This window comes from Mauremys reevesii, linkage group 25 (genome assembly GCF_016161935.1).
Source record: "Mauremys reevesii isolate NIE-2019 linkage group 25, ASM1616193v1, whole genome shotgun sequence".
Taxonomy (NCBI): Eukaryota; Metazoa; Chordata; order Testudines; family Geoemydidae; genus Mauremys; species Mauremys reevesii.
Window position 1 is genome coordinate 21,186,713 of NC_052647.1, and position 14,657 is coordinate 21,201,369.

Below are 14,657 nucleotides of genomic sequence, written 5' to 3' on the forward strand. Positions count from 1 at the left end.
TGCTATTATATTACAAAACTATATGATAGAAACGTATGCTAGAGTATTAAGAGGAAACAAATCTTTACTCATACTTTAAAAGAACAAAGGGGAAGAGGAAAAAAAATGCCATAAAGTGTAGTTGGTTGTGCTGTGATACCATGGTAATGGGCATCCTGTACATACCTAAGAGTGGGTAATGTATTAAGTTAATAACTTTGTGAAATCACATGCATAAGACCACCCACTAAGGTCCCCCTGCTAAAGTGCAACTGCTCCAGATTTCAAAACCGCTTCACACCCAGTGTCTACCCAATGTGCTGAGCTCTTTTGAAAATCTGGCCATTTATCTTCATGTCTTAACAGGAGCTCTGAGCTCTTTTCAATGTCAGGCTCGGTTTCTTATAAACATTATAAAATAGGAACGGGGGCTCAAGACACAAATGTCAACTCCAGATGCAACTCAGATCCACAGACAGCGAGACAGACAGACAACTAGTGGGATTTTCATAGAATATCAGGGTTGGAAGGGACCTCAGGAGGTTATCTAGTCCAACCCCCTGCTCAAAGCAGGACCAATCCCCAGACAGATTTTTGCCCCAGATTCCTAAATGGCCCCCTCAAGGATTGAACTCACAACCCTGGGTTTAGCAGGCCAATGCCCAAACCACTGAGCTATCCCTCCCCCCTTCCCTTGTATGTGTCTACAACAGCTGGACATCTTGTGAACTAGCACAACCACCTTTCAATTTTGGAGTCTTAAGTACTGCTACTAGAGAATCCACTGACAGTCTTTTTCTAAAGGCAAACATCTCTAATCTTCCTGGAAGGGAGGAAGATGGACAAAATTAAACATTTGGAAACCTGTACAAGTTTTATGGAAGCCTATATGGCATCTTTTATTACAAGCAATACAGGGACAGTATTTACAATACTTTTGTAATACACCACTACCCCAATATAACGTGACCCGACATAACACGAATTTGGGTATAACGCAGTAAAGCAGTGCTCGGGGGGGGGGGGGGGGGCTGTGCACACCAGTGGATCAAAGCAAGTTCGATATAACGCAGTTTCACCTATAACACGGTAAGATTTTTTTGGCTCCTGAGGACAGCGTTATATCGGGGTAGAAGTGTACTGCAAAATAAACTAGTAAAAAAAAAAAAGTGTTTGTAACACAAAGCTAAAGGTTAAGAGTATCCAAAACAAAATATGCATTTCCTATGCCACTGCTGTCTATCAAGTTTGGTTAAGTTGTTTCTGGTAGCACCCACAAAGTGCTAGATGCTGCACAAACACAAAACATGATATGGTCCTTGTAAGGATTTCAAAGCACGTAATAATCCTTGAGCATCCCAATATCTCCAGGATGGAAGTGGAAATTATCCTGATAAATCACTCAACCTCCAAAAAACCCTACACTTGTCACTTCTAGAAGTGAAAAAAAAAATCTAGTCTCTCTCCACACAGTACATGCTGGAAATGGCTTTCAAAATCTTGATTTGACAAAATCATGTTCAGCAAGCATAGTTCATAGCTCCTAGTTGAATTGAGGTAGAATTTGGTTAAGAAAACCATTCAAGACTAGGTCATTGCAGAACCTCAAACGATTTTCAAGGAGAATCTGTTAACATGTTAAAATTCTAGTGAAGAAAACGCAGCTGTAGTTTTAACTAATTAGCTGGTCAAGGTAATCCCTAGGGATCACAGCTAATAACACAGATCTTGTCTGGATGCGTATCTGTGTAGACTGTAAACTCTTGGGGCACAGACCTGTCTTCTTATGGTATATAAAGCGCACAGTATATTTTGGACATAACAAAGGAATCTTTGCTAACTAGCTGCAGTTTGAAAAAGCATTAAATACCACATGTTCCTTAACCCATGATCATTAAAGAGTTGCATGTTTAGAGAACTGGGACTTGTCATAATCATTCATAGATTCCAAGGCCAAAGGGGAATATTGTGATCATCTGGTCTGACCTCCTGTATAACACAAGCTATAGAACTTTCCCCAAAATAGTTTGCAGAGCAGATCATTTAGAAAAACGTCCAATCTGGATTTTAAAAAGGTCATGATGGAGAATCCACCACAACCCTTGGTAAATTGTTCCAATGGTTAATTATTCTCGCTGTTAAAAATGTTATGCATCAATTCCAGTCTGAATTTGTCTAGCTTCAACTTCCAGTCATTAGATAGTGTTGTACCTTTTTCTGCTAGACTGAAGAGCCCGTTATTAATTAGTTGTTCGCCATGTAGGTAATTACAGATTGTAATCAAGTCACTCATAACCGTCTCACTGTTAAGCTAAGTAGACTGAGCTCCTTGAGGCAGGTTTTCTAGTCCTTTAAATCATTCTTTTGGCTCTTCTCTGATCCCCCTCAATTTTATCAACATCCTTCTTGAATTGTGGACACTAGAACTGGATACTATATTCCAGAAATGGTCGCTCCAAAGCCAAATACAGAGGTAATATGACCTAACCACCCCTACTTAAGATTCCCCTGTTTATACATCCATGGACCGTATTTAGGCATTTCTGGCATCAGACTGGGAGCTTGTGTTCAGCTTCTTATCCACCATGCTCCCCAAAAGCAAGTGATCCATGCCCTGTCACCCAATCCCAGCCTCTGGCAAACAGAGGCTAGGGACACCATTCCTTCTCGTAATACAAGAACAAGGGGCCACCAAATTAAATTTATAGGTAGCAGGTTTAAAACTAACACAAGAAAGTATTTTTTCACACAACACACTGTCAACCTCTGGAACTCCTTGCTAGAGGGTGTTGTGAAGGCCAATTCTATAACGGGGTTCAAAAGGAAGCTAGATAGATTCATGGAAGATAGGTCCATCAATGGCTATTAGCCAGGATGGGCAGGAATGGTGTCCCTAGCCTCTGTTTGCCAGAAGCTGGGATTGGGTGACAGGGCATGGATCACTTGATGATAACCTGTCTGTTCATTCCCTTTGGGGCACCTGCCATTGGCCACTGTCAGAGGACTGGATACTGGGCTTGATGGACCTTTGGTCTGACCCAGTATGGCCGTTCTTATGTTCTTAAGTCTTTTTCAGTGTCACTGCTTCCCAGTATACACTCCCCCATTGTGTAAGTATGGCCTATGTTCTTTGTTCAAAGATTTACATTTAGCCATATTAAAATGCACATCGTTTACTTGCACCCAGCTTACCAAGCAACCCAGATTGCTCTGTATCAATGACCTGTCCTCTTCATTGTTTACCTTCCCCCTATTTTTGTGTCATCTGCAAACTTTTATCAGTGACTATTTTATGTTTTCTTCCAGGTCATTAACAGAAATGTTACATAGGGTAGGGCCAAGAACCAATTCCTGTGGGACCCAGACAGAAACACATTCTGACCAGGGACCCCTTGGTGCCAACTGGCAGAGAGTATACGGAGTCCGTGGGGGTTTTTAGGGATCCCCAGGGTCTCATATCTACATAATAGTTAGCCAAAGGAGGGCATGTAAGGTCTCTACTGAGAGCCCATAGCCTGATGGTCATCATAATCACTTTGAGATGTATGTAAGGATATTATTTAAAAAGTTATGTATCTACACTGAAAACTGTGTTCTTAAGATACTAAGTAAGACAAGCCACTAGAAGATGATAAACAGGAATTGTTCAGGCAAGGGGCGGTAGACATTTATCTCCCTGGCTGGTAATTGCAAGTCTATTTACATATAAGCCACCAGCTAATCAAGATAGCGAAGTTGACAAGAGATCACAAAAATCTACAGGAGGGAACACACAGGAGGAAGGTGTCCTGCTGATGTCAAACATTAAAGAACTAGTCTGGTACAACAGGAGAATGCAAGGAGACACACAGGATCCTTCTCTAGGGAGACAAGTTGAGAGTGTGACTTGTTTCATGAAAAAAGGATCAGGGCCCACCTGGCTGAAAAACACCGTTGAACAATACTACAAGACATGACAGATTCCAGAGAAATTCCCCAGACTCCATTTTGTACAAATTGTTTGTATATTATTTATTATATTAATGTGTTGTTGGACCAAGAAAATGTATGTTAAATTACAAATACACCTCTGCCTCGATATAACGCTGTCCTCGGGAGACAAAAAATCTTACTGCGTTATAGGTGAAACCGCGTTATATTGAACTTGATTTGATTCGCCGGAGCGCGCAGCCCCGCCCCTCTGGAGCCCTGCTTTACCGCGTTATATCCAAATTTGTGTTATATTGGGTGACGTTATAACGGGGTAGAGGTGTAGTTCAAAAAGGCTGGAAATTGTAATGGGTTTATTACAAGAAATTTAAAATTAACTTGCAAAGCATGTATTAAAATTTAACATGAGCAATTTACAGCCAACCATTTGTTTATCTAAATGTAACTCATAAATGTCATGTAACAGTTTTACCCTAGTTTTACTTAATCAATTGTATGTGTGTAATATTATATTTGCAAGAACTTGTTGTAAGAGTCAAAACCAATACACACAGTTATGATCATTATATGTCACTTTACAAATGAAATGAAATTAAAATAAAACAAACAGGAATGCAAGCAATTTTGCATCTATTATAGTGATCTTAATGCTTCAGATACTGGTGGTGACTGAGATGCTTATCTTAATACACTGAATTAAAAGGAAGCTTGAACGGTTGGAGAGAGCTGAAATGATTACATTCTTCTAGTGAGGCAGAATTGGGGAAGTAAGGTACTGTGCCAATGAAAAGAAACATAGGCTCAAACTCAAAAAGAGAGACTTGAGCCAACTTTGGACAAAGCCAAACACCCACTGAACTCACTAGTAGGTGATGGCTAGAAATATAAATATAATCAAACTATTAAGGAAGGGACTGATATTTCAGAGAAATTCCCCAGACTCCATTTTGTATCCCTGGCTTCCATTTTAAATCAGCAAGAGTCACTCCACCATTAGAACCTGCAGGTCACATAGCAATAAAAATACAGACGCTCCCCGAATTACACAAGTGTTCCATTCCGGAACGCCTTGCGTAAGTCGAATTTTGCGTAAGTCAGCCACGTATACCCGATAATTACATTAAAAAAAAAAAAAAGCTTATGGAACTATTTCCGTAAGTGCAGATTTGCGTAAATCGGGTTTGCGTAACCCAGAGAGCTTTGTGTAGAATTGGCAGGAAAACCAAAGAAGGGGAAAGGTCAGTAGAGCCTAACACTGAGGTAAGCAACGGTTGCAGACTAAAAACAGACCTGGCAGTTTGGAATGTGGGCGGTTGTCATGTGCAAGAATGATCTGACAGGAAGATATTAGCAGAAGTGTCTAGAAAGTTCTGACATGACAGTATAAAAAAGTCAGTGTGTCAGTGAGCAGCCGGAGGGTTAGGAGCTGCCAGTAAAGCAGCAGCAGCAGCAGGGCAGTAGCAGAGGGAGTCCTGTCCTGCCACTGGAACGCAGACACACCGACAGGGGCACAGAGGAAGGAAAGAGAGACCTGAGGAGAAGACAGCAAAGTCAGCAGACAGAGTAAGCCTGTCAGTTATAATCATAGCATAGTACAATACAGTGTTAGTGTACATACGGGTTGCTTTGGTTAATAAAAGGTGTATGAATGTGTGTAAGGTGTAAAAGGAATGTATATTTGTAAGATTTAAGGAACATTTAAGAGCTGCTGTCAGTGTCCTGCAGAAGACTGGCCACTTGAAGCAGGGCGCAGACACTTAGAATGGTCTCAAACTGTATGTTGTTATGGTTTGGGGTGCTCTCTAACTTGCAAGGGATTTGTGTTTTATATTATTATTGTATTAGGGATTGTTATTTACACTAATAAAAAGGTGCCTTGTTTTGGTCAAAATACTGTTTTAGGTTAATAGTTTATTTATCAGAAGGCTGCATCCATGTCCTCTGGGAAATTCCTTGGCCACCCTGGAGACCTATACCTGAGGAAAACAGATTGAGGAGCACAGGTGTGTGGTTTTAAGGGAAAACCTTTTAGGAGATATTTAAATTCACCTCTCTTGAGGGAACCCTTGGTAAATCCAGGTGTTAACTAATAGGTTAACTATTCTGGAGGTACCCTAAATCCGTTTTCAGGGTAACAATGATAACTAGTTAAGTAAGTTAGGTTCTAGAATGCGTGTTATGCTTTTATTTTACATGTAACCATTTGTTTCCAATATTTCTACTTGCTATCATTTCAATTTCTACTCTTCGTTAAATACACTTTTACTTGTTTTCATTATAGACATATCTAAGCGCTGTGTGTTAAACGGAGCGATGATCCTGAGGTGAAATTTGTAAACTGGTGCATGCTGCTTCTTTGAGTGCAGCAGGTCTGTGAATTCTGTGAATGTCCAGCAGACTAAGGGCTGGTCATTCCAGGGGGATGCGTGGAAGGCTTGAAAGTTGGAGCATGCTTATAGCTAATCTGGAGCAAGACAGCAGGGCCTGCCTGGGGAGTGCTTGGGTTGCCCATGGCCAGTGGGGTTGGGGAGCTGACTCCCAGCCGGCAGAGACAGCATGCTTCTGCACACTATGAGCAGGTGGTAACATGGTGCCTCACAGCCTTGGGGAGCATCACACCCTCCTGTTCAATGACAATTTGCCCTTTATTGTTACATTTTGAGACCTATCGGTTAGCCAGCTTTAGACCCATTTAACGTGTGCCATGTTCATTTTATATTTTCCTAGGGTTTTTTGTTTTTTAAATAAAAATGTCCAAGTCACATGCCTTACAGAAGTCTAAGTATATTACAGCAATACTGTTACTCCTACCAATCAAACCCGTAAACTTAGCTAAAAAAGCTATCAAGTTAGTTTGACAAGATTTATTTTCCATTAACCCATGTTGATTGGCATTATTTATATTAGCTTCCCTTAATTCTTTATTAATTAAGTGGTGTATTAGTCACTCCATTATCTTGTTCAGGATCGATGTCAGAGGGACAGACCTATAATTACCTGCATCATCCTGTTTATCCTTTTTAATTACAGACGCTCCCTGGGTTATGCAAGACCCAACTTACGCAAAAAGATCCATAAGGCATAAATAAAATTTGCGAGTTGTGGAAAATATTGCATAGCATACGGAAACACAAAGTACTGTAGTGCGGAGGAATACAGCGGTAGCATCTCCTACAAGGAAAGGCTTTGCGCTCTCACAGCCTGTCAGTCTCGTGTCTTTTCAGTGATACTGTATTTCTGTTATTTCACCCTATTATTTCATTTAAATCATGCCTGGAAAGCGACCAAGTGATAGCAAGAGTGCAGGACCAGTTCGTAAGCGAAAGAAGATTGATTTAGAGCAGAAAATGAAAATAGTGAAAAAGTATGAAGGCGGACAAAGCCTGTCGTCAATTGCTCGTGAACTCGATTTGGCTACCTCAACAGTGAAAAGTATTTTGAATGATAGTGCACGCATAAAAGAGCATGTGAAAGGCTCTGCTCCTTTAAAATCAACAGTCATAGCGAAGCAGCGTTCTGGTGCTATCTATGAAATGGAAAAGTTATTAACAATGTGGATGGAAGATCAGATTCAAAAACGTGTGCCGCTTAGCCTAATGATTATTCAAGCAAAGGCTAAAAGTATTTTCGAAGACGTAAAGGGAAAATACAGTGATCCTAATGCAAAGTTTGTGGCTAGTCCTGGGTGGTTTAATAGATTTAAACAACGTGCAAATTTTCACAATATAAAAGTGAGTGATGAGGCTGCTAGTGCTGATACAAAAGCAGCTGAAAAGTATCCCAAAGTGTTACAAAAACTTACAGAAGAATGTGGTTATACAGCACAGCAAATCTTTAACGTCGACGAAACTGGATTGTTTTGGAAAAAAATGCCAGACAGAACATACATTTCAAAAGAGGAAAAGACGATGAAAGGGTTTAAGGCTGCAAAAGATAGGCTAACACTTTTGCTTGGGGGTAATGCAGCTGGAGATTGCAAACTGAAACCGTTGCTTGTTTATCATTCAGAAAATCCCCATGCGTTTAAAGGCATTAGCAAAGCTACCCTTCCAGTTCATTTCCGTTCAAATCGAAAGGCTTGGATCACAACGGCACTTTTCGAAGATTGGTTTATAAATTTGTTTATCCCGGAAGTGGAAAAATTCTGCAGAGAAAACGACATCCCATTCAAGATTATGCTTATCATCGATAATGCTCCTGGACATCCCGCACATTTAGATGACTTTCACCCTAATGTAAAAGTCGTGTTTCTACCTCCTAACACAACTTCGATCCTACAGCCCCTGGATCAGGGGGTCATTGCTAATTTTAAAGCCTATTATCTACGAAGAACATTTGCACAGGCAGTAAAAGCAACTGACAGAGAGTCTGGCAAGACTTTACGTGATTTTTGGAAATCATATAACATTTACCAAGCCATCATAAACATTGCTAAGGCCTGGGCAGAGGTTACCCAAGTTTGTTTGAATGCCGTATGGAAGAAAGCTTGCCCACAGTTTGTACACAGCGTTAAAGCTTTTGAAAAAGACGAAACATATGAGGAGGTGGCAGATGAAATTGTGAAGCTTGCCGAGCAGCTTGAGCTGGAAGTTGATGTTGGTGATGTGGATGAGCTTATCGAATCCCATGGAGCTGAATTATCAAATGAGGATCTTATAGAATTAGAAGCAGCAAAAGTAAAAGAACAGACTGAAGCTGAGGATGAAGTTGAAGTAGAAGAGCCACGACACTTCAACACCAAGGAGATGGCACTTGCATTTCGTGAGATTGACTCTGCACTGGCAAAGTTTGAGAAGATGGACCCCAATTCCTCACGATTCTTGAAAGTGAACAGAGGCATTGACGAAACGCTGGCCTGTTACAGACTGATATATGAAGAGAAGAAAAAGGCCACCATCGAGTCATCTCTTGATAAGTTTGTAAGGAAGATTGAAAGGCCTGCAACGTCCACATCTCCACAGCCTTCCACCTCCAAAGCCCCCTCTGACGACCCCGATGATGTAATGTCTGTCTCCTCCTCTCCTTCCTCATCTACAAATTAAGCCCACTGTCATCCACCACCAAAATGCAGCCTTCAGCGTGCCAGGATAACAATAGGATTAAGGTAAATGCAATATTTTTGTTGTAATTGTTTGTTTTTTATGCTTGCACAACATTAAGTTTCAGACTTACATAAAATTCAGGTTACGCAAGGCTTTCCGGAACGGAATGATTGCGGAAGTCAGGGGCCATCTGTATTGGCATAACATTAGCTTTCTTGCAATCTTCTGGAAATTCCCTCATGTTCCAAGACTTATTGAAAATCAAAATTAACAGTCCACTGAGCTGTACAGGAAGCTCTTTTAAAACTCTTGGATACAAGAGGACTATAACAATGTTTAAAAGGGGACTGGATAAATTCATGGTGGCTAAGTCCATAAATGGCTATTAGCCAGGATGGGTAAGAATGGTGTCCCTAGCCTCTGTTCGTCAGAGGATGGAGATGGATGGCAGGAGAGAGATCACTTGATCATTGCCTGTTAGGTCCACTCCCTCAGGGGCACCTGGCATTGGCCACTGTCGGTAGACAGATACTGGGCTAGATGGACCTTTGGTCTGACCTGGTACGGCCTTTCTTATGTAACTTTAGTAGACCGTGTTTAACATCCTCCTGAGAAAGTTAACATGTCTTCATCAGATCTACAAGCCAGAAGAATAATCAAAATCCAACAACCCTATACCTTTGTCTAGATCAGTGGTCCCCAACCTTTTTCGTCTGGCAGCATTTTGGCGGCGACGCCTCTGCATGACACAGCTTGCCAGCGGCATTTCGGCGGATGCTTGTCTGCTGGCCAGTACGCGGGCGCACTTTGACGCCCCAGCGCCCACGGGCACCGCGTTGGGGACCCCGGTCTAGATTCATGATGCTTTCAGACCCGTTGCTAGCCTCTGCAGAATGAGACTAACCCTAAAGTTTCTTTAACATTTTACTCAATTTCTCTCAGAATATTAATTCTGAATTTCTGGATCTGCAGCATGGAAGCTAACATTTACCCACCCATGCCCTTACACAAATGTCAATAATTTTTAATTCCCAAGTTTTCCATCACTCCAACATGGACTCTTCATCTTAAAAAAAAAAAAAAAAGTCACATGAAATCGCTAGATGTTAATTTAGAAATGAATCCAATTCCCTATGAAGTTAATGAAACATATTATTACACTAACTTTAATGGGAGCTGGATCAAGCCTCTCAAGAGTTTCTTCTTATTTTTATTATTATGATTATTATGACAAAGGAGCTTGCGTGCAGTGATAGGATACAGGGATAATTCACAAATTCAGAGCTCTGCAACCTGAGCAGCAGGTTCATCTATCAAAGTACGGATGTTTATTAGTGTTGGATTCACAACAAGGACTAGAGAGAGCTCCTACAACTATGGCTAAAGTTTAATCTTCTCTAAGGAGACGCTTCCAAGTATTTATGGAGCCCTTGACAATGTCCCTTTAATGCACAGTATAATATTGTGTCCTGCTATCACTTCAGTGTATTTGTAATACAAATTAGACTTAAGCTATATTGCCTAGAACAGGGGTTCTCAGCCTTTTGTACTGGTGACCCCTTTCACACAGCAAGCCTCTGAGTGTGACCCCCCCTTATACATTAAAAACACTTGTTTACATATTTAACACCATTATAAATGCTGGAGACAAAGCGGGGTTTGGGGTGGAGGCTGACAGCTCGCGATTCCCCATGTAATAACCTCACGATCCCCTGAGGGGTCCAGACCCTCAGTTTGAGAACCCCTGGCCTAGAACTTAGATAAATAAAACAAAAATAGTATTGAACTGTTTCTGCCCAATACAACAAGGTATCCTTGGCAGCTTCTTAACCATCCATTACAATCCAAAGCAATTTCTCTCTGTAGCAATTTAAGAGCTTGTAAAAATATAATGGTCGATTATAGGCGAAACAAACCACAGAGTTATTGAACCTTGCAGGCCCTCTGAAGTATCTCTGTTGACATTTAAGTGTGAGTTATTGTGTCACAATATCATAAAAGTGTGCTCAGTGTACAGATACATTGTTATTTAAATGACACCAAAAGAAGCCAGTTTCATACAAGAGAAGGCTACTTTTACAGAAATCGGAAGTTCCCATTTCAGATCTACAAGACTATAAGAGATAGTTCATTTAGAGCAGTAGCTCTCAATCTTTCCAGATTACTGTACCCCTTTCAAGAGTCTGATTTGTCTTGTGTATCCTCAAGTTTCACCTCACTTAAAAACTTACAAAATCGGACATAAAAATACACCAGGTGTCACAGCAGACTATTATTGAAAAACTGCTTACTTGCTCATTTTTATCATATAATTATAAAATAAATCAATCGGAATATAAATATTGTACTTACATTTCAGTGTATAGTATACAGAGCAATATAAACATATCATTACCTATTAAATGTTAGTGTGTACAGACTTCACTAGTGCTTTTTATATAGCCTATTGTAAAACTAGGCAAATATCTAGATGAGTAGATGTACTCCCTGGAAGACCTCTGCATACCCCCAACGGTACACGTACCCCTGGTTGAGAACCACTGATTTAGAGAAAGGTAATACATTTTGTTCTTCCTATATTGTATACCACAGTTAATCACCAACCCTGAATCAGCAAACATATATGGTTATTTCCCTCTTGCAGGGGTACTTTAGGTCCAAATATAGATTCTGGATAAAAAACATTTTACAAAACCCATTAACAGTAATATTTAACATATAAACATTCTCTCACAACGTGTGCAACCCAAAAACCAACAGCATTGGGCTAGGGCAGGAGAACCAGAAAATAAAACCAATTCATCTATTTTAATTGTCCAAACTAACTAAATGAAAGGGAAAATCTGCATCAGTGGAAGATCCTAAGTCTTCACTGCAAAAAGGTGTACTTTTGCGCTTTTGAAAATTCTTTCAATGCTAATGTTCTAAGGTGTTCTCAGCAACACATGTAAAATATGCTGAACAAAGAAACAAAGCCAGGTTAAACATTAAAACACAGTAGACCTCATTTTGCAAGGTGCTGAATCCTAATGAGGTTCAAGCATCTAATACAGTCCAGACCTAAATCCTTGTCTGCCCTAGGAAAAAAGATGTATTTAACATGTTAGCTAACACGTTAAAAAATGCTTTTTCCCCAGTGTAGATGGGGCCTTGAACAGTAACCCACAGATAGAGCCTTCTTCCCATGGCAAGAGTAGTGCAAGAACACAGCATCACTATGACAGCAACCACCAAGCCCCACCTGCATCTAAAACCTTAACATTTTGCGTTAAACATGCATGTCAGAGTTTTAAAGTTCACAGTGACGTGTACATTAAATGAATTACAGCCCCATTTTAGTGAATCAAGATGTGTGACTCTTCCATGAGCATTAACTTTCAAACAGGAATAACCAGACCTTGCCATTTCCGCTAAATTGAGATAAATAAGGTGAATTCACATTTTTTATGGTGCTGTTTCACTGCTTATGACTATGAATACCAGGCCTTGTCTACACACATGAATTATACCACTGCAGTTGAAGTGTTACAGCCTCCCAATGTAGATGCAGTTATACCGGTATGGATATTCTCCTTTGGCAGCATGCGGCACATTTACACAAGCACAATGGGTCTACACTAGGACCTGTACTGATCTATTTCAGAAGGAAAAATCACACTCCTAGCCAAAATAGTTAAAACTAGTACAATAATTGTATGTAGATCAGGCCCCAAGGCCACTGTTTATACTAGGCCTTCTCCCACCAAAATATCTTCCTGTCATTTCTCAAACACCAGGTCAGCTCCCCATGGCAGAAGCAACAGTAGAAGCACTAGTGCAAAAAAGCCACCTGCATTTTAGCTACTACAATGAACAAGACTAGACAATATGTTGGTTAAAATGCAACAGCCGACAGCATCTTTTCTACAATAGCGTTCTCGCTATTGCTTCCACATGTGGAGCTGTACCAGCACAGAATGATGGAAATGTTTTTGAAGGGAAGCCAGAGCAGAGATTGCAGTTATTCTAACTGGGACTAGCAGACACTATAATTATCAATGCTGCAAAACATTTTCCACTATAAACCCTGTTTTCCCATACTTACAACTTCATAAAAATATTCACTGAAGTTTTCTGTGCTTGGTCTCTGCTCAAGGGAAAGTAGCCAGAGTCCCTTCAGCAGTATGAGATATGGTAGAGACAAATTTCAGAGTAGCAGCCGTGTTAGTCTGTATCCGCAAAAAGAACAGGAGTACTTGTGGCACCTTAGAGACTAACAAATTTATTTGAGCATAAGCTTTCATGGGTTACAGTTGAGCTTGTGCTGAAATAAATCTGTTAGTCTCTAAGGTGCCACAAATATTCCTGTTCTTTTTGATAGAGACAAAAATCACTTTTCCCATTGTAATACCACCTTAAAATAATACATAAAAACTATAGCGAAAACAGGCTCAATTTAAAACTTGGCATAGATGTGGTTCTTACTGAGAAAGAGAGCCTCTACTTGGTTTGAAAAATATTTTTGATTTAACAAAAGTTGCTGGAAATTATTTTACTAAGGCCTGGCCTACACTAGCGGGGGGGGGGGCGGTGCTTTTTAAAATAGACTTAGGTAACCTGCCTTATCTAACATGATTTCAAACACTATTTAGCATCCAGTGCAGACACAGCTTAAATCTTCACAATCATGTTAGCTAGTCCTGTCATAACCTAGAAAGTAGCCTAAAGTCCCGTTCTTGACAGGCAAAAAAGGTGTGTTTTTAATCAAGTTAAGGTAACACAACTGAAAAGCTCCATTAAGATACAGTCTAAGTATGTTTGAAGCCATGTTAGCTGGCTGTGCTTTAGCCTAGCCTCTCCCCTAACCTAAAACGTGGTAGGCTAATTCAGACCTGTTAGCCTGCATCGTAAGCAATGCCTGCACTAGAGGTGTAATTTTTAAAATGTATTAAGAAACCCTACTGTAAATATGGCAAGTTGTAGTTTTAATTCATGTTTGCTAGTCAAAATAAATATCAAGTTGTCAATAACAATGCAGAAGTGTACTATAAATATAATTCTGATCTGTATTTGGGAACAAGCCAGATGATATATACATATCATAATGATGAAATACTTTCAGTTCCAAAAGTAACTAAGGAGGATGTTAATCAGCAGCTACTAAAATTAATATGTTTTATATCGGCATGCCTGGATAACTTACATCCAAGAGTTTTAAAAGAATTGGCTGAGGAGCTTGCTGGACTGTTTAATGTCGATTTTGTAAAAATATGTCTTGGAGCACTGGAGAAATTCCATCAGCCTGGAAGAAAGCTAATGTTGTGCCAATATTTAAGAAGGGTAAAACAGGACGATATAGTTGTGACATTGCACTCTATATGATTTTATGAAACTATGCTGATGAGTGTGAACATAATGTAACTAAAATATGCTTCATGCAAAAGGTCTCTTGTAAGGTATAATTACAAAGCTTATAATCTATTGAGTGTGGTCATCCTATTTGCATAAATGTATCACTCTTGTATCTGAAACTAGAAATATGAAATATAACTCTGAGGGCCTATTGTAATTATGAAAAGTGTGGGCCATTAATGGTGGTTTGGAATCTTGATGGCTCCCATTAACCAGGCCAATTGACTGTAGATGGCTCTGTTTCACTTGTACGTCTTCCTGTGTATACGTGGGTATTGGCAAGTGGGTAATGAAGTCTTACAGTGACATGTGATC

At 40.0% G+C, this 14,657-nt stretch overlaps 2 protein-coding genes across 4 annotated transcripts in view; one reads left to right on the forward strand and one right to left on the reverse strand.

Annotated features, from left to right (window-relative positions):
• Nucleotides 1-14,657, reverse strand: part of CBX5 (chromobox 5) — a 50,036-nt gene that overhangs the window by 18,394 nt on the left and 16,985 nt on the right. The gene's annotated exons all lie outside the window — the stretch shown is intronic.
• LOC120390932 (tigger transposable element-derived protein 1-like) lies at nucleotides 5,253-9,007 on the forward strand. Its single transcript, XM_039514015.1, has 2 exons — nucleotides 5,253-5,472; nucleotides 6,940-9,007. The coding sequence occupies exon 2, from the start codon at nucleotides 7,179-7,181 to the stop codon at nucleotides 8,949-8,951; it is 1,773 nt and encodes a 590-aa protein (XP_039369949.1). The 5' UTR covers nucleotides 5,253-5,472; nucleotides 6,940-7,178; the 3' UTR covers nucleotides 8,952-9,007.

Coding starts and splice junctions, on each gene's coding strand:
- LOC120390932 (XM_039514015.1), top strand. CDS start 7,179: ATGCCTGGAAAGCGACCAAGTGATAGCAAGAGTGCAGGACCAGTTCGT.